The sequence below is a fragment of the Liolophura sinensis genome, chromosome 1 (genome assembly GCF_032854445.1).
Source record: "Liolophura sinensis isolate JHLJ2023 chromosome 1, CUHK_Ljap_v2, whole genome shotgun sequence".
Classification (NCBI taxonomy): domain Eukaryota; kingdom Metazoa; phylum Mollusca; class Polyplacophora; order Chitonida; family Chitonidae; genus Liolophura; species Liolophura sinensis.
This window is the reverse complement of record NC_088295.1, coordinates 77,983,768-78,004,600: the sequence shown is the minus strand read 5'-3', so window position 1 is coordinate 78,004,600 and position 20,833 is coordinate 77,983,768. Positions and strand designations below refer to the sequence as shown.

The 20,833-nt window shown below is 38.9% G+C and overlaps 1 protein-coding gene across 1 annotated transcript in view; it reads right to left on the bottom strand.

Moving 5' to 3' along the window:
* Positions 1 to 572: 572 nt before the first annotated feature.
* The window catches only part of LOC135464334 (uncharacterized), a 97,733-nt gene continuing 77,472 nt past the window's right edge, over positions 573 to 20,833 (bottom strand). Inside the window, 20 exon segments of the mRNA XM_064741764.1 lie at positions 573 to 723; positions 1,474 to 1,685; positions 2,839 to 3,057; positions 3,819 to 3,974; positions 4,867 to 4,989; positions 5,474 to 5,584; positions 6,116 to 6,331; positions 7,229 to 7,351; positions 7,965 to 8,087; positions 8,983 to 9,111; positions 9,866 to 10,120; positions 10,401 to 10,520; positions 11,017 to 11,133; positions 12,766 to 12,891; positions 14,047 to 14,160; positions 15,278 to 15,394; positions 16,292 to 16,420; positions 17,357 to 17,593; positions 18,787 to 18,903; positions 19,732 to 19,860. Coding sequence (XP_064597834.1) covers positions 598 to 723; positions 1,474 to 1,685; positions 2,839 to 3,057; positions 3,819 to 3,974; positions 4,867 to 4,989; positions 5,474 to 5,584; positions 6,116 to 6,331; positions 7,229 to 7,351; positions 7,965 to 8,087; positions 8,983 to 9,111; positions 9,866 to 10,120; positions 10,401 to 10,520; positions 11,017 to 11,133; positions 12,766 to 12,891; positions 14,047 to 14,160; positions 15,278 to 15,394; positions 16,292 to 16,420; positions 17,357 to 17,593; positions 18,787 to 18,903; positions 19,732 to 19,860 — 2,999 coding nt within the window. The 3' untranslated portion in view covers positions 573 to 597.

Below are 20,833 nucleotides of genomic sequence, written 5' to 3'. Positions count from 1 at the left end.
GCAGTTTGGTGTGCAGAACTGTTGGTCACATGTGGGAAAGTTTGCCAAAGGTCAGAACTCCACCCATAAAAATGACTGCCATTGTAAAAGTCAGAATTCTTGTGTTCAGCAATGAACAACTATCCATGCCTCACACCAATGCAGTCTCCGTGAGTAAGTTCAGCTCCTGCTGGTTTCTCTGTTCGTACATAGGATGGCTTGCCAGCAGTCTGTGGATGTTTGTGTTTCCTCACGCAAAACATTAGCTACCAATGTATAAGTGAAATACTACCGAGTATGAAATAACACACCAGTCAAATCACTAAATACATTATGTGTGAAACTGCAAGGAAAATCTCATGCAAGGCATTTTTCAGTGTGCATTGGTAAGGGACTTTTAAAAAAAAAAAAAAAAGAGCTGTAAGCGAAATATTTTCAAGAACAACATAAAACACCAATCAATGCAATAAATAAAAACAAAGACACTAAAATCAATCACAAACACCATATACTGTGCAGTGGGAATCACCCAAAATGTGTTTATTTAACTAACATAGTATGACTCTAGAAACAGTGCACATACATTTATATTGCACATAAGTAACATTCAGAATTAATTTATTCATCTCCAGCCGACAATTGTAGTTGACCATAGAGGAACTTGTATCCCTGGTATGTTGTGCTGGCCTCTTCGGTCCTCTCTCCCTCTGATGCATCGCATTCACATTTTGTGATCAGCGGGATCTGGCAGAAAAATGAACAACAGGTAAATGTATAGGGCTCAACTCCACAACAAATTAATATACGTAGATACACCATTTCCATTGAAGGGGTAAACTGAGAGTAAGGTCATGAGGAAGGTGTCAATATTTGACCTGATGCATAAATCAAACATTTATTTTTTATGTTTTTGCTTCTGGACCACAGGCTCTCAACACCAATGAGGCTGTACTTAGGATTTAACTACAACTCCATTCCCCACACTGTGCCCGATTTCCTGTACTCCTTTCCACAAACACACCTCCCTCCAATACCCCCATCCCCTCCTGCCTCTGCCTGGCTTCCATCATCAGGTCCCCTCAGGCTCTGCCTGGTATCATGTACTTGTTTCCACACAAACCCCTCCCTCCAATACCCCATCTCCCCTGGCTCTGTCTGGCTTGCATCATTAGGTTCCCTCAGGCTCTGCCTGGCTTCCATCATCAGGTCCCCTCAGGCTCTGTCTGATTTCCTTCACTCATACATATTACCATATAAAAGAAACTAGAGCCCACGGGCTGTGAAATGGGTGTACTGCTCTTCTGTTTTTCAGCACACTGATATGTTGCACTTGGGTGAAACTACTTGCAGCAAGTTCTTCCCAATTTTTACTGATTCTATAATGGGCCTCTGGCAATTCTCACCAATAGACCCACCCAAAAAAATTCTCACCAAAAAAACAGTCCACTAAACAAATAAATTTGATGCTGAAATTTCATTTTCATTTGGACTTACTTTGACAACCTTCCTGTTTGTATCTGGACACACCACTTCGGCATGGATTTGGCGCACGGTTTTGGGTCGGCAACACTGTCCTGCTACATTACCACATCCGCCACTGCATTTGTTGACCGAGTGAGGCTTGGTTGTCAGGCAGTTTTCGGGTGTTCTCACATTGCCAAAGTGATAGACCACAGAGCAGTTCAGTGGTTCACTTGGGTTATCCACTGCAACAGGAAACCCGCAAAACCGATTACAACATTTTCAGTGATCTGTAATTCTCCATAAGTGAATCCTATGCAAAACATCTTGTCTGACATCATATTTGATTTCATCCAGGATAACAAGCTTCCTAAAGATACATATACCTGTATAATGATAAATATACAGATCAGATACTAATCAGATAAATTTTAAAATTTTTTAAAATTCATATCAAAAAAGTGCATTTTTTGAAGCAAAGAAAGTCACAGAATATTACTTTTGTTGCTGAAACTTTCGTTCTTAAGAGTCGGATATGATCCTACTTTCCAAACAGATGTCAAAACATCTGTTTTAAGATATACAGAACTTTCAGAAAGGAACAAAATGAATAGCTTGGTCCTGGATGATATTTTGGGTCATACTAGTACTTGAGTGCTTGTACACTGCTTTAACACTATCAATGGAACTAGTAGCCCTCAATTATGGTCAACAAAGAATATTTAAAGGATACATGAAAAGGAACTATAAAACAAACATTATATTTCTATGCCAAATGAAGAAAAGTATGTCCTGGAATTTTGGTTTGAAAAAATTTCATTTTGGGGGTATTTTTATACCTGTTAATTAGCTCTTCATACTATGCATATTTTCTGTCAACGAGCAAATTTTTTCAGAAATGATATCATCGTTGATCTTGCTCAGAACTCCGTGAACACCCCAGAAGTGCCCGAGCCAGGTGAACCATGCTGCTACGGTGCCGGTAAGGTGACATGCACAGAGATACTGCATGCCTTCTTCGAGTAAGCTTAGCGCCCCCTCCACACCTCTACCCCTGTCCCCAGTTGTTCTGTTCCACACAACCCTGCCCCCACCCCCATTGGACCAGACCCATTCGGTCTGTCCTCCAGTTTTTTTTAAAAGGAAAATCATCGCTGACGTCTCCGCTACAAGCTGCTTAATGTCCAGACTTACCACTGGGGTGTGAAGAAGACTGTATTTTGAGGCCATTCTTACCCCAAAAGTGAAAGATGAAAAATTCATTTGTATATGTTATTACAGATGATAATTTGCACATCGAGAAATAAAACCAAAGCGTTTCATGTATCCTTTAATGATGATCTCAGTGAAAACACCTCTTCTGGAACAACTGTAGCTGCCATGGTAACGGTAACTTACCCCCACAATATCCTGGATGTATCTCTGTGAAGATCTTGCCTTCTAAACAAGCCTTGCGCTGCAGATGGCACCTGTTGATGTAGGTGGCTGCGGGCCTGTCGCTGATCTTAGCGCAGACTGGATCTCTGTCCTGTCCACTGCAGTCAGGGCAGACACAGACTGCTGCACCGTTCTCCACCACACATACCTGACCCACCTGGGTGCACACATGGCACGGACCTGCCAAATACAACGTCAGGACCGTACAACACTACAGCATACTATCCTCACCTTGCTTCACTACTGTTCATCACACTGTAATATATACAGAACCTCCACTTCTATGGGTCTTTGTCAGCCATTAAATGACAAAAATACATACAGTGAAATCCACGGACTGATTCCACAAACTTAAGTTAAAATCTGAAAAACATGATTTTAAAACTCATTTCTGATCCCTGTAAATTAACATTGACCACCTCATCAAGATTATCTGTTCACAAACGTGTCAAAATGTCAACTTCCATAACCAAAATGTATTAAAGCATTGTGATAATGTTTTAAATTTTGACTTAAGTAAGAAATTCCACCATGTGGAATCGACCCCATATTCCTACAAAAGTGCCACTACTATGGGTGTATGACCAGGAAGAATACAGTGAACTTCAATGTCTCTATGTAATGGGAAGCATACAATGAGATACATAAAAATACCCATTTTACTTCAGTCTTAGTCCTGACAGCTAGAAGCTGCTTCTGTACAGTAGAAGTAAGGTAGCCTACAATTACATATGTTCAAAGTACTGGGAAAATAAATAATGGAAAATGAAACAGACCACTCTGCCTTTGACAATGAACAGAAATAGAATACAATAACTTCAATTACTTTTTCTCACTGGTACGCCAGAAGACATGCATGTACAACACAGATTGGCGGATTTACACACTCAACCCTCTGTATAAGACCACAAAGGCCAGAAATTTGTATAATAAACACTAACCGTCTTGACAGGGAGGCTCGTAACACTGGGCTACTTGTTCCAGAGGTGGGCAATCACTGCCGTCTGAGAGTATAACTGTCCTCGTCTTCTTCTTGATGCCATTTCCACAAGTCACGCTGCATGGAGACCACGGGCCAAAGTCACTCACTTGGCAGCCTGCAAAGAAGCCAGGTTTGCTTTAGACTTCTTGTACCCATTTCTACAATATTTCACTTTTCACAAATCTACCAAATCTAGAACAATGTATCTCATATGTATCTCTTACTTCAAGAAAACTGCACAATGAAGAATATTATTTTCCTTCTAACTGAAATTTTAACTAGCACTGTAGGTTTCATGTCACATGTAACTGGCGGGTTTAAAAACATATATGATTTATATAGTGATTAAAGTTGTACTAAGGGATATTTTACCTATTAATTTATTTATCTGATTAGTGTTTTATGCTGATAATATATAATTCACTTATACAACGGCGGCAATCGTTATGGTGGAAGGAAACCGGGTAAAGCCCAGTGGAATATATTTTTCTTTTAACAGTGGCCAGTTTCACGGGTGGATTAAACCAAAGTGCAAGGAGAGAGCCTTTGGCTTTGCTGAACTGTCTCAGTAGCTCAAAGTGAAGGTCATACGGCTGGAAGGTAAGTGATAAATGAAAAAAAGCTTTATGTAGGACTACTTCAGCAGCTGACAGCTTTTGTCAAAAGTGAGCCAGAAGCAGTGAAGTATGATGAATTTCACATTTCTTTTGTATCAGAGGCTGGTACTTTTGTGTTCTAGGATAGGATTGTATCTGCCATAAACAGTGCATTTTGAAGAGACACAGAGGTTATAAAATATTAGTCTGATAATCCCCCCTTCCACACAAACCTCCGTACATGACAGCAGGCAAAATAAGTAACACATTTCAGGACGATGTTTTAGATCAAATACAGTATAGCTTCTTCAGCCAAGATCCCACCATTAAAGACAAAAATATACATAAAATATTAGATATGGCAACAACTAATCAGAAAGGACAATATGTACATGTAGATTTTTTTGTTACCTGTATCCCCGGGGCAAGCACCGTACTGGGACACAACAGAATCATCGTGTGGGTGTCTACACTGCCACCTCTTGAAATGACACAGACTGTTAAAAGCCCTGTTTTTGTTGGTGCACAATGGACCTAAAATGGACAACATTCTGATAAAAATACCTGTCAACAGTGCAGGTTAATAAAAGCAACCCCCTAAATGCACATTTGTCCTCATCTATAAACATTTCCTTCTGTATGACATTGGGTTTGGCTTTACACAGTCACATATACTTGTATCATGTTATTACATGCACATCTGATGTCATCACAGCTTAAATCTTTCCAGGTACCAAGTGGATTATATTGCATATAATGGTACCAAACATAATGGTGTCTCATCTGTTTATTATCAGTGTTTACACCTGCTAAACCAAAACTGCCGTATAATGTGGACATTCAGCATGGATAACAGGTGTTCCCTGTGTGGTGAAATTCGTCAGGTATATACCCATGAAGATACAGACACATAGGACTGGAGAGTAAGCCAACATTACAGACATTGGAATTGGTTGCATGCCACAGTAGAGAGCTGAAGTTGTGACAATGTCAATATATGAAGGCCTCATCAACTCACCTGTGTTCTTCTCATCCCATGTACAGACTGGGCAGTCACAGGTAGGGCGATTATCAGCTGGGTCCAGAGTACAAACCTGGTGGTTAGGACAGTCCACCAACTCACACGAATCTAAAAACAAAATGTTGATTGCTCTGCAATTACTAAACATGTCTAACTCTGCTTCAAAGAGTGAATGACAAAAAATTAAAGTAAGCCTTATCATCAGTTTCCATGAAAGAAAAAAGTGACTGAGCTCAATAAGTTTTAGATAATAGCACGTCTGACTATATGTAATGTGTTTCACTTGGACTGGAGATATGGCAGATACAATAGTTACTCAAGTTAAACTTATTAATATGCAAATTACATAAGTATAGATTGATTTAAAAAGGTCAAAAAGCACATTCTGACTCATTCACACCCATCATCTCTGCAAAAGTCAGTTCATAGATACAGCTGTGCCAAAAATACTAATACTTATGGAAATTAAGCCAATTAATAGTCAAATTAATCAAAATCTGAAAAAAGCCAAAATGTCCAGAATTGTCTTTCCAGGTCAAGAGATACGATACGATAAAAGATAAAAATGAAAAAAAATGAAAAGAAAGTTGCTTGTGCTGTTGTTCCTGCCTCAAACTGACTAAAGGTGATTGGTCTTACCCTGACAGGGACCGTCATAGTCTCTGACAATGTCTTTGTCCAGAGCGCACGCGGCAATGATCAGCTGACTCTCCGAGGTGTAGGTGAGGCGGTCAGAGCCGCAGACGTGACCAGGGACGGAACAGCGAGGCCCATGACACTTACAATCACAGACAGCCTGGTTATTCACCACAGAGCATGTGGCCCTCTCGGGACAGACACCCTCCCGGCAGATCTCTGTAAGACACAAGGTGAAGTTTTATTCACACAGTCCTGACCCCACATTCTGGTGATGCGTTGAAAAAAAATGACACATATCCATGGCAGCAACTTTCAGCATCAACATAGGCCTTCGACTATCACTGAACCAGAGTCTGTCACACTTTTGGTAGCCCGCACTGAATCTAGAAGGTAGTCACACTTTCACCATAATGGTATAAAATGTGTACAGTAGCAAATGTGAGTAGCATATGTGTACAGGTCAAGTAGCATTTGTGTACAGGTTGAGTAGCATATGTGTACAGGGTGAGTACCACATGTGTAAAGGTTGAGTAGCATACATGTACATTGTGAGTAGCATATGTGTACAGGCTGAGTAGCATATGTGTACTATGTAAATATACATGTAGCATATGTGTTTAGGGTAAATAGCATCAGGGACTGAAGCTGTTGTTACATGTAGTTCTCTGAAAAACTCTGCTGGATAGTCCGCTGACTTTTTTGGATCTGCAGTCGGAAATGAGCAAATATTCCATGAAACGGAAACACAAAAAGGTTTGGGGGGGAAATTCTCTTAATACAAATAAGATATTTGTAGCTGACAAATGCCCCAAAAAACCCCCCAAAACAGAGCACTATTAGCCTGTGTGCAATCTTATAATTTTGAACACTTTTCTTAATATCATAAATTTTAGCTAAACTCTCAGATATGCCAAATATTGGGAACAGGTTTCATATGCTAATGTGATCAGCTAAGCTTTTTTGACTGGTAATTAATAGGTTGTTGCCTAATAAAATCTTAGCTAGTGCTTCATTTAAGTCATTGCTGTTCAGAATAATGAGAATATTCAATGCAGGGATACAGTGCATGTTAGGGTGAAGCTACATAATGCCACTAATAACAGATTAGCTTACTAGTGCAGGTACGCCCATCGCCATGGTAACCATCATAGCATGTACATTTGAAGGATCCTATTTGGTTGACACAATCAGCATTCACATCACAGTTGAACAAGTCGGTTTGGCACTCATTGATATCTGCAACATAAGATAGGATTTAGTGTAAAGCATACATATCTGTTTTCAGACAGCTTACAACAAAAAAGTGTAAGCTACGCCCATCGCCATTGGCAGCATTCTAACCCTCAGGAAAATTAACCCTCAGGAAATTAAGCCAGTTTAAAAGCCTAAATCTACTTTCATAACCCTCAGGAAATTAAGCCAGTTTAAAAGACAAAGTGATTTTTAGCTTACTTTCATTATTTTAATGCATTCAAGTATTTCTGAAAGTACAATTTTAAAACCTAAGCTTTAGGTGAAGTACAATACTTTACAGTCTGGCTGTGTGCTCTGAACACATGATCATTTGAACTGCTCTGCACTTTGTGGAATGGTGACTAAAGATGATCTGAACCTGCCAGGATGTTTTAGAATTTGTAAGTTGTATGCTGGCCTGCACCATGCAGTTATTCTGGAAATGTAGACCTTTGACTTTTGAAGTTTCATTTTCTCGCACTTCTTCATACTGCTGTCATTCTTGGGATGGCCTGGGATGAAATTTGGCATAGTTCCGAACCCCTGATAACCTTACATTTCAACCACACCAGACAGTGAAAGTGAAAGTTAAAGTAAGGTTATGATATAAATTTACCTTTGCAGTCTCCATCTTGGAAGATGAAGCCCTCAGGACAGGAGCAGATGTAATTGCCTTCAGTGTTACCACAGTTACCACGGGAACCACACAAGTTACTGAATCGTTCACATTCATTGATATCTGAAACATACAAATGTATGAGTGAAACAAAAAGGTTAAGTATAATGTTTGCATGTTTACACTGATGTATACTGAGGCTGTGACCCAGCCTCAAATTTTATAGTTATTTATTTACTTATTTTATTGGTGTTTAACACTGTACTCAAGAATACTTCACTTATACCACGGCAGCCAGGAAACTGGGAAGAACCTTGGGAGAAACCCATGATCATTCACAGGTTTCCGCCACACCTTTTTATGTACTAAAATGTTCATAGTAAACCTAGTGACAACTGCCAGTGCTTCTTTCAAACTGAACATATTTACTTATTCCACTCATCACATAAGTAGGGTGGGAGCACCTCTCGTAGGGTAGTTCCCACTAACTAAAACATTGAAGTGACACTGATCTAATGCATCAGCCCTTTATCCACAACACAGTAATTGCCTCCCTAAATATCTGAGTTCAATCCACACTTTTATGTTTGAACAAAGGCTTTTTTTGACAGATTTTATTCCAGCGTGGACAATAACTAAATACAGGTTGTTCCATCTTTTCTGCATCATTGGTAACTGTTGACTGCATGCTCTTTTTGTTTAAATATATCCATGTCAATTTTTTACTTTATCCATTTTCTTTAAAATCCACTGGTTGTTTGCTTTGAACAGCAATCTTGCCACTATACAGCCAGAATGACAATTACCTGTATGGTGGACAGGTGTACTGATATTTTGTATTGATGCTTAGATTCAATTTTCACAGCTTTATTCTACACTATTAATACACACAAATGTAAGCTTGCATTATAGTTATTATTATGCATCATACATCAGCTGCTCATAACACAATAATAACACCAAGTCTCTTGTGACCAAAGGGTCATCTGTCCAAGTAGTAGATTATACATTCACTTACCTGTGCACTTGTTGTTAACGAGTTCATAGCCAGGTAGACAATCACAGCTATATCCTCCAAGTAAGTTAGTGCAAAGAGACACGGCCACAGGCCCACAGATTCCAGGGTAGAGGTTACACTCATTGTCATCTAAAATAGGAGGCTTCAATATACTTACAGCTAGGACTAGCATGATATAGGTAACTGTATCTCTACTATGTGATAAAAGCAAGAACGGGGATTGAATGCAGTGTGGTTTAATCAACCAAGGCAGATTAGTCTTTACTAAGTGTAAAATTTGTAATTTCAACGTGAATAAAAAAAATAAAACTTAAGCAAACATTAATGGAAGAATTACTGTAAGCTACATTCAAAACTACCTCACTTATTCTATTTAGACAATAAAATGCAGTCAAATCTTGAGTGCCACTGATGTTTGACCCTGCTGCACTTCTTTAGCACAAGCCATTGGGCAACACACTGTGTGCAACAATTGGTGTCTGTTTTTAGCACAAGCCATTGGGCAACGCACTGTGTGCAACATTTGGTGCCTGTTTTAAGCACCAGCCATTGGTCAACGAATTGTGTGCAACATTTGGTGTCTGTTTTTAGCACAAGCCATTGGGCAACGCATTGTGTGCAACAACTGGTGTCTGTTTTTAGCACAAGCCATTGGGGACCGCACTGTTTGAAACATTCGCCATCTGTTTTAATACAAGCAATGCAGTAATGTATTGTGTACAACATTTGGCGTCTTTTCAGTGCAAGCAATGAAAACATTCCATGTTGAGCGGTATTGTAAGGTAAACCTGCGTGCTCTTAATGCACAGGTACCTAATGCACATGTTTGGTCTGACATAATACATTGGCAACATTGAGATAGCCAGACTGGTGAAGCACCCACCTATGCAGGTTCTGCCTGATCCACTGTAACCGTCATGACAATCACACCTGTACGACCCCTCCGTGTTGAAGCAGTCTGCATTGGCATCACACTTGTTTTCCTCACACTCATCTCTGTCTTCACAGACGCCGCCTTTCGATATGTAGCCCAGCTTACATTCACAGCTGAAGGATCCCTGTGAATTCACACAGTACTGCCTGTCTCCACATCGAGCAGCATTAGCAGCAGATGATGGCAACAGACACTCATCGATATCTGTCCAAAGGAACACAGTATCATATGTATGAATTAAAGATTCTTTTTGAAGTGTGAATTAAGTCAAATGTAAAGCGTTCCTTAAATGAAAGGCAACAGAAATACATGTGTCCTGAAATGTTTTCTTTACAACATTTCTTTCTAACCAAGAAAGTTGGATTTTTAGCACTATTTTTTCCCATTTTTTATCCATTATTTTAAGCACCTAAAAATACATGAACAGGTACTATATTCACTCTCCCTTTTGTGATCTGTCATGTGTAAAGGGAAGTTAACTTACCCACACATGCTCCGTTCTCAAGCTCCCAGCCAGACTCACACTCACAAACATAGCGGCCTGGAATGTTAACACATTTGCCATTTGGACACGAAGCAATGCCCTTTGCACATTCGTCGATATCTGAAAATAATCCAAAATGTGTTAGAAACATTCCAATTAATGGCACTTTATTCATGTTCTAAAAAACTGTTCGATCAGCCAACTTTAAACAACAGGGAGATAAAACTGAATTCAGCTTCATCAATGTCCTTTGAAATTATGTTACTTCAAAACTCTTTTGAATTCTTTGTTAAATCATACACGTGTACATATAGAAGAATTCAATTTTACTCTTAGCAGAAAAAGAGAAAGCGATGTATAAAAACTCACCAGTTCATAGTTCATGAAGACTGAAGGTAATAACCATTTAAAGACTTCCAGGCACTGCTTTTATATCACCACAAGACAGTTATTACTCAAATTTGTTTAATAGTTGTATCTATCATAGTTCAAAAGATATGAAGTCTTTGAGAGTACAGAATGTGTAAAAAAAACTAACAAAGAGCTTAATTACGTATTCTGACAATAGAGAGGAAAGCTTTCAGAAGTTCCAGAAATGCACAAAACGGGTGAATACCTTCACAACCTATGCCTTCGTAACCTGGGTTACAACTACATGTGTAGTCCACTCCATTTGGAGTACAGACGCCTCGGGGAGCAGGGGCACAGTTGCTGGCTGGACACGGGTCAATAGCTGTGCAGAGAATACATTGGGAGCCATAAGTCAAACCAAGACATTACTAGCTTACTATAATGTAACTTTACATGAACCCGAGTTAAGTGAGAGATAGGACATATATATAGTAAGTAGGAGTTAGAGCACAGTGTGGGGGAGTCCACAGTGTGAGTAAGGCCACAGTAAGAGACAGGACATATACATAGTAAGTAGGAGATAGACCAAAGTGTAGGGGAGGCCACTGTGAGAGTAAGGCCACAGTGAGAGACAGGACATATACATAGTACGTTAGAGTCAGACAACACTAAGTAAAAGAAAGTGTAAATAGATGAAAAAAAAAAGCGACAGAAAGACCACAATGTGGGTAAGGCCACAGTGAGAGGAAGAACACAGGAAGAGGAAGGCCACAGTGTGGGGTAGGGCCACAGTGAGAGGAAGACCACAGTGAGAGGACGGCCACAGCGAGGGGGAGAACACAGTGAGCAGAAGACCAAAGTGAGGGGGGGCCACAGTGAAGGTAAGACTACGGTCAGGGGGAGATCACAGTGAGTGGGAAGCCACAGTGAAGGTAAAACTACAGTGAGAGGAAGCACAGTATAAAGAGGGAGACACAGTGAAAGAAAGAATACAGAAACAGTGAAAAGAAGGCCGAAGTAAGGGGAAGACTACAGAGAGGGGAAGGCCAGTGTGGGGAGACAACAGTGAGAACAAGACCAGAGGGCATAAGAGTGCAGTACATAGATACGGGATAGAGATATGTATGTCAAACAACTTTATACATGTAGTTTACAAGTGCAGTGGAATCAACATGCTAGATTAACACAACATGTTAATGCCACAGATAGTCAGATAGAATACCAGCATACAGATAAGTACAATAAGCACAAGTATTTATACAAAATTAAATGAAATATAAATGTGCGCCATAAGAAAATCTCTTATTCCCCTGGGGCTATATTCAACAGACTGATGGCATCATGATGTCAGCACAAGTACATGTATTTACTATGCATTAGGGACTGAAAACAGGATCAGATTTATTTAGAAAATGAGAAGGCATGTTCAGGGGAAATATTCACATATCAGCGTTCAGAAGAAAGATTACAAGTTATAAAAAACATTCACTATCTTCAAGTCCAAATTCTGTGTTGAAAGGTCAGAAAAAATGCATGATGAGAGCCAAATAGCACATGCGCATTGTCTCATGGTCTCTGATATGTCCACAAAGTTTCATGAAAATCTAATCACATCTATAGGAGTTGACAAGAAGTCACTGTCACAGTCTACATTTAAAGGGCTATAACTCTGGAACTAATTGGTTCGAGCCAAATAGGACATACACACTGCCTCATGGTCTCTGTCATGCCAATATAACTGCCATGAAAATCTTATCAAAATCTTATCATGAGTTGTATCGACCTCATGAAGATTACGAACAGACTGGCAGATAGACATATAACCACATCATCATATCTCCCAGTATTGTTCTCCAGCAGCACTCTTGTGGCAAGTTTTCTTCTGTCTCTGATTTCCTCACATGGCGTACACATACACTTATGGTTAAATACATTCTTCCAAATCTTGCTATTTCAAGATCCTCGATTCAACAGAACCTTATAAATTAATACGAAAAAGTGGAGTAAGACTTACGGACACATCTGTTACTAGCGTCCTTCTCATACTTCTCTTCACATGGACATTCGAATGAGCCAGGAATGTTTCGGCAGAAAGCGTTCTGACCACACAAGCTTTCACTGGATTGGCACTCGTTGACATCTGTTTAAAATGCAAACACAGGTATCATAGCAAAGATTAACTTTGGTTGTGCCATTCACTCCTGTAAGAGCCTTTGCTCACTTGGGCAAAACACATGGGGTTCCTTGTGTTGCTCTTACGAAAACCCCTTGACTCCATAGCTAGTCACAATAGGATTTCACACTCACAAAGAGTGATTTATTAACTTATTTATCTGATTGGTGTTTTACTCCATACTCAAGAATATTTCAGGCACATGATGTCAGCCAGTATTATGGTGGGAGGAAACTGGTCAGAGCCTGGAAAAAAACCCATGACCATCTGCAGGTTGCTGGTAGACCTTCCCACATACAATGGGAGAGGAAGCCAGCATGACCTGGACTTGAGTTCTTAGCAACTGAATCAATAAGAGGCTCCTGGGTCATTACGGCCTTGGCATGCTAACCACCTCGGCTATGGACACCCCCAGTAAAAAATGGTTTTAAAACATCAGACTATACTGTGGTCTGTTGTGACCCACAAGAAATCAGCAACGTCACATCCATCCTTGTTTTTTAGCTTCACAAATCCATTTGGCATAGAACTAAATGTAAATGCATTTAGAATTCTATTTAGTCTCTCTGAGTGTTGAGTGGCAAAAACCTTACGTAATGTCACTGGTTAGAAAAGGATATCATAGGCTATCAAGCCCTTTCACAGCAAAGTTTTAAATGCATTTTACCCAGTTGAAAAGATTCTAAAAAATAAATCCAACTATTTTTATGGACAGCATAAGAGCCAAAGGTGATCTTATGACCTGAGAAATTAACAAAAGATGTCAATATGACGAAATACATGAGATCTCCTAGAAAACCACATGCGGACTCATCTGCACATGTGTGCTCACACTAATAAAGTACAAAAATACTAGGGTAGGCCAAAGGACAAACAAACTCCGCACTTTACCGTGAACCTAGCAAATCTCTTAAAACAAAGCTGCAGCTGAACAGGCAGAAGCTCAAATACAACAGAATTATTTACATTTTCAAAATAAAAATAGATAAGAGTAAATTCATGGTTAGATTACCAAGTCTTTCTCACACCAGAACAAAGGCCCTTATGGAGATTAGTTTTAGTTCTACATCTATTAATTAGGAAAGTTAGGTTAAAAACTCCAATACTGTGGACAGTACTTACCTTCACAATTTTCTCCGACCTTTACGTAACCACGATCACAAACACATGTATATGAGCCAGGTGAATCGACACAATTGTCTTGACCACAGACGTCATTAACACACTCATCGATATCTGTAAGACAAATGATCATTTCAGGACAGGTAAGTCTTGATGGAGAATGTGAAATTTCCATTTACAGGTGTTACAAATGACACTTATGATGAAGACAGTTCTAATGATGTCCTTTTTAACCTTTTCTATTTAATTATTTACATCTTTATTTGAATGGTGTTTTCACTATATATGCAAAAATATATACCATATGAAACCCGCAGGTTACAGGAAAACCTTCGCACATGTTGAATGGAGAGAAAGGTAGCATGACCTTTTTGACTGTATGTGAAATCTAAAATTGTCACTTTGGAACAAATTACACATCACCGCACATAATCCTCACAGTACATGTGCCCCTCTCTATGCTCGCTTTACGTCACTGCCATCACAAGCCTGACCTCTGAAGTCTGTGCAACGTACGTAGGTTTGTTTATAGGCTTAACCTCACCACTCGTGTCCTTCCACTGAACTACATAAGCAGCATTCAGCAATAAAATTGTTTCAGGTGTCGATTATAATCAAGATGTGCACACTTTAGTTAAAGAGAATGCATGTAAATAATGCATTCTTACAAACAAAGTTTGAGCCAGAGTTTTGTGACATCTCTGACATCAATCCCTGCCTCCTCACCTTGACGTTCAAAATTTCTGTACAAATTAGCTAGTGGTGGCAGTGATGTAAAACTCATATAGAGAGCGGGGCATGTGCTGCGAGGAGTATGATCACTGCATGCATAATGAGTCTATCTGTCATCAGTTGATGTCAGGTGTTACTATAATATTCATACATGTAGATTATTAAACATGGCAGCAATTCAATAAAAGTGATTCACTTTCTTTCACTTCCTTATACAGTATGTTTGATCAGGGTAAACTGGCAGCCATGAGAGTGACACTATAATTAATGATCCACTGAGGGCCCCAACCCCTCCTTGAGAACATAAGAAAAAGTTATATTAAACCTAAATATAGAGAGTCAAAAATAACATATGGTCACAATCTTAACTTGAAAAACTACAATCATTCAATATACCCATTCTGAATAGTGGCCAAAATTATTTGGGCAGTGACTGTAAACTCAGTTTTAGGGTTTTCAACAATGTACAAGTGACAGGCACCATTATCAATGTTCTTACTTTTACAACCATCACCACTGTCTGCATAGCCAGATTTACATCTGCACGAATAACTTCCAGCGAGGTTTGTGCAAACAGTGTTATCACCACACACATTTTGTGCACATTCATTGATATCTGAAACACACAAAAAAAGAAAAGAAACACATAGATTACAATAACAAACACAGCAAAACTACAGGTGTACATTTTTCTTTACCTTTTTATTTGATTAGTATTTTACGCAATAATACTTCATTTATATGACCACAGGCAGTACTACGGTTTGGGAGAAACCGGTGAGAGCCCAGGGAAACCCCACGAGTATCTGAAGGTTGCCGTCAGGCCTTCACAGTTACGACCAGAGAGGAAGTGGGCATGAGTCATTGTCAACAATGACATTGTACTATGAAGAAATAACAAGTGTTCTACAGATGGCACTGTTACTAAATGCATGAAGTCACTATCATACCTTGGATTTAGAATAAAACAAACTCAGCATGGGAAATGAACAGAAATGATGTTAATAGGAAATGCAAATAAGGCATGAACAAAAATTCAATCTGGGCTTCTACATATCACTACAGACTATGCCTGAATTACAAATATGAGGTCAAAGGTGGAATAATGATAAATGCCTTAAATGGTGCTGAGATTTATACATATTTTATCCCCCAAAACATATGTCTGAGCAGAATGTCCATTACACCCGTCCTGTCACATATACATGTAGTTACTCTTTAAATGAGAAGAAAACGTAATGAGTATGTGTTTGACCATTCATTGGCCCTTACACTAACCTAAAAAGAACTTCTGTAAGTCTTCAAACAACTCATTCAAACCTTCCTTTCAGTGAAGTTTATGCACAAAATTATTATGAAAATAACGCCAAAAATTTATTTGTTTGTGTCCCTAAAGATACAAGTTTCATACAACTGTGCAGATTATTTCTCTAAACCTCATAGTTCTCTCAGAATGATCTTAGTCAGATCATTTGTGCGTGAGTGTAGTAATGAGTACGCAAATGTGACTTACCTTTACAGATGTTGCCATCACCATTCACGTCTGTGTATCCAGTCTTACACTCGCATTTGAAGCTTCCCTGAGTGTTACGACAGCTAGCCCTATCAACATCACATGGAGAGCTGTCGCACTCATCAACATCTGACAAAGCAAAAACACACACATTCATCAGCAAAACAGAAGTCAGTTCATTTCTGACAGAATCTCATATGATTACAGAACAAGACATTAACTCACTGACACTAAAATTTATTTCATTGACTGATGTTTAATGCAGTCTTCAAGAATATTGTATGTTTATGAAAGCTGCCAGTCTTATAAAAGAGGCAACAAAGCAGAGCCTGTTGGAAATCAGTGCACTTCACCAGGTAGCTGGCATGGCTTAAAGCGTTCCCAAATCATCATTAAGGTAAGATACATAGCCATAGCTGGCCTGCAGGAGACAAATGAGTGCAAATTTCAGCTCAATAAATACATGTGAAGTATGTGTATCATACAGGGCACTAACAGCAGAACATCTTACTAGTGCTACTGTGCTTTACAAGTACATGTATGCAAAAGCTGAGCTCAATACATGTAGTGCTTTTTGAGACACCACCCTTTTGCTTTATCTTAACACTAATTCCAAAACACAAAATTTTTCAATTCAACACAAATTATATGCACATGGGGCATCAGCAAATGGACAATTTCAAAATACCTTCATTTATTTTTTAATTTTTTTCTCCTTTTTTCTTCACTGAATTAACTGCAGCCATACGTATGGGAAGTAACATCAATACATAACATCCGTGCATTTAATTCAGGTCAGAAAAAAATACAAAACAATAATCAAAGTTATTTTCAAATAAAGTTTTTACTGTTCTAATGAAGCTCAGAGAGGGTCCACATAGAAAACTGAATTACATGGTCTAAATACATCATTGTAGTTTATCTTCATCTTCCAAAATAAAACCAACAGTATTAATTAGGTACATTTATTAAAGCAAAACCAGCTTAACAGCAACTGACATTATCTAGTTACTGTCACAAAAAAAAGTAGAGAAAATGGGAATATGAAAGCAGAGGTGTAATTACCTTCACATGTCATTGTAGCCTCATTCAGGACAAAACCTGGTGTACACTTGCAGGTGTACCCGATCTTTTTATCGATACACTGTGCGCCGTTTAAACAGGGTGCTGAAAGGCACTCGTTAACTGGAGCACATGGGTTGCCTCCGTACCCATCTCTGCAGACACACTGATAGCTGCCCTCTGTGTTGATGCATTTCTCATTGTCTGAACAAGGTTTGCCTTCTTGACATTCGTCGATGTCTACAACAAGAACTCTCACATCAGGCTGAGCCTCTTACAATGTTCATGTCAACCCATTCTAGTTTAAGCACCACGTCTTCTCTCCCTGTACTGATTCTTCCGCAAGTCATAAAAATATTACGAGTTTTAGCATCTTAAATTTTTTTGTCTTGCATGCTTGTTCACACTTCAACACCATGCAAAAATAAAACTTGTCCATATCAGCCTGTATTCATGCAATAACCTATACATATACGATGACCAGGCAAAGAGAATTCTAACCAACTTGAGTTGTCTCCCTTTATGGTCACCACAGGCAGACAGCTCAGCTGCAAAGTGCTGGACTTCTGAGGTACAATGGAACACAAAACTCGAGTAAAACTGACAAAGCATGTTGTTTTTCTGCATATTTGCTGTCTCTGTTACTTCTACAGTGAAATGCTGCACTCTCTGGCATGACATCTGTTATCTTCACACTATTATCTTTTCAAACAAAGAGAGGCTGGTGAGATATTACACTATGAACACTCTTAAACCAGATTACAAGTACCATTTCATGCACAATATTGACTGTTTCACATCAAATTGCTGGATTATTTTGATGTGATGATCAGTTTGGAAACATGAACTGTCAAAATGGATAATTTAACCAGTATCTGCATCTAATGTAAATGACTACGTTGCACATTTTGCCCCATTTTGATAGTTCTCTTTATCTTTAGTAAGGTGTTTTCAAGTCTGATTGGATGGTAGGATGATAACCTGCTGACAAATGTAAGTTTCAGTAATAAAAGTATCATTATTTTATGTCATTTATTTGCCTCTCAAAGCGCAATTGTTTGGACACAATTGAAGATCAACCAGTGAATTTGTCACATTCATGGCAGAAAATTCATTCATGAAATGTAATGTTTTCGAACTCTAGATATATTTTAACTCTATTTCAGTTTGTGACGTTTTCTAACATGTTTTAAATGTAAGGTTTTATCAGCTTTCAGGAGCTAGTCCAACATTTACCAAGCTCCATGTAGGCCGGTGACAATGATTGTAAATTGTCAAAGCAACCATTTAGGGGAAAAACAGTTGACTGAGTTTAACATTTTAACTGTGTTAAACATTTTTATTTTCATTACCTTAAATACTGGCCGCTTACAATCACTATTTAATATTTATGTTTCCTTTATGTTCATGAATCCTTGAAAGTTTCTATATACCTGAACAGCTGGGAGAATTTCCTCTGTAGCCCACTGTGCATTCACATTTGTAGCTGCCTGGTAGATTTATGCAATCAGACCCCGGGGAACACCGAGGCTCTAAACACTCCTCCAAATCTGAAACACATTTTACACAACACTAACTTCAGAAAACATTTACAGTTGAAACTAACCTCATAGTGGAATTTTACTCAAAAGTAACCCATTACCTTGCAGGTAAATTGAGGAAAAAGAATTATAAGTAGAAAAGAATTACTTTTTCCATTTACCAGCTACTTTATGTAAAAGTCTTTTCATAAAAGATAATAATTCTTGTCATGGTCAGAGGTTTGACTGGGCATGACATGCAGTGAACATAAAATATAATTTCACAGGTTTGCAGCATACAAAATTACAGAGGATGATGTCAAACATGTCATGAGGGGGCAGGGGTGTGATCTGAGGGGTGGAGGGGTAAAAATTATGGGTGGAGGAAACTGGAGTGCCCGGAGAAAACCTCCATCCTATTTTGCCACATGTATGTACAGATTTGCACCCCCTAATTGGTGGAAGATAAGTGGTGATCAAATAGCCACAGGAGCATTGGCAACCATATATTTTCACCAACCATGCCAGTAGTGGAATCTACAAATTCCATATCCCAGGTCAGGTGTAAACCCAAACCTTGCAAGCGACCGAACCACTGGGCCACACCCAACTCCCTGAACAAATGTATTTTTGATGAGTGAGCAGAGGAAGACAAAAGCACACTGGCATGATTATTGCAGATGCTTAAAGGTGTTGCGCACACAGCGGTCCAAACTGTGAAATGCTGTTACATCCAATTGTTCACATCTTTGTCTATTATTTACTGTAGATTTTCCAGAAATGTGGAAAAAAAGCCCAAGACAAAACTGCCTCATCCAGGAAGCGAGGTTCAAACAATAGGGAATAATAAAGCCTCACCTTGACATCCAATGTCAGGATTTCCTTCATAGCCTTCATCACATTCACAGAATGGATGACCCACAGCATCTGTACAACTAGCATTCTCTCCACATGTCACACTTAAAAGTGAATCACAGGTCAAAACATCTGCAAATGTCATCAGAAGCACATAAAAATATAAATACGTGCGATTCCAAATACATAATTACTGTATCGGCACAAATCTGACATAAGTTACGAGACTGATTTATTTCAATGGTATTTCGTGCTCAAAAAAATTGATGTAAACTACAGGTCTTTTGAAGAAATTATTTATTTGGTTTGATTTATATTTTTGATTGATGTTTTATGCCATACTCAAGAATATTCAACTTATACAATGACAACCAGCACTGTGCTGGGAGGAAAGCAGGCAGAGCCCTGGGGAAACCCACAACTTCCTCATGTTGCTGGCAGACCTTCCCCACATACGGCCAGATAGGAAGCCAGCACGAGCTGGACTTGAACTCACAGTGGCTGTACTGAAGAGAGGCTCTTGAGTCATTGCGCCCCAATGGCACGCTAACCACCTTGGCCACAGAGGCCCCTCTGAGAAAACATATATGTACACACATGAATATACATATAAGTCTGATAGAAATTACTTTTATAATTCCTTGGCTACATGTATAAGTCTGATTACATATCAGATGTAAATTACATATATTTTCTGTACATTCCATGTCAATATTAAACTACAGTTTAAAAATCCTCAATAACAAAATCCTCTGCAGGTGCCGTAAAATGTTCCTGATTTCATGTCATGAATTCCTTGTGTGATGCTGAATCAGGAAGACGTGACGTTGTGCAAGGTAGTTATAATGGAATGACATCAACAGCATTTGTGGCTACACGTCAGACATGGGTGACACCAAGTGTTCCTGCACAATGTCACAGCAGGCAAAAATGGAAACGACAGAAAACTTTTGCTGGTGGATAATCTTTCGAAACCCTAACAACAGGCATTTTAACACAATGGCACTTTTTCACCGTTTAGGAAAGAAATTCAGACTATTTCGATCCTTATCATTTAACACTGATTTTTTTTACAGATCTTGACACTGGAGTAGCTCTTACAATA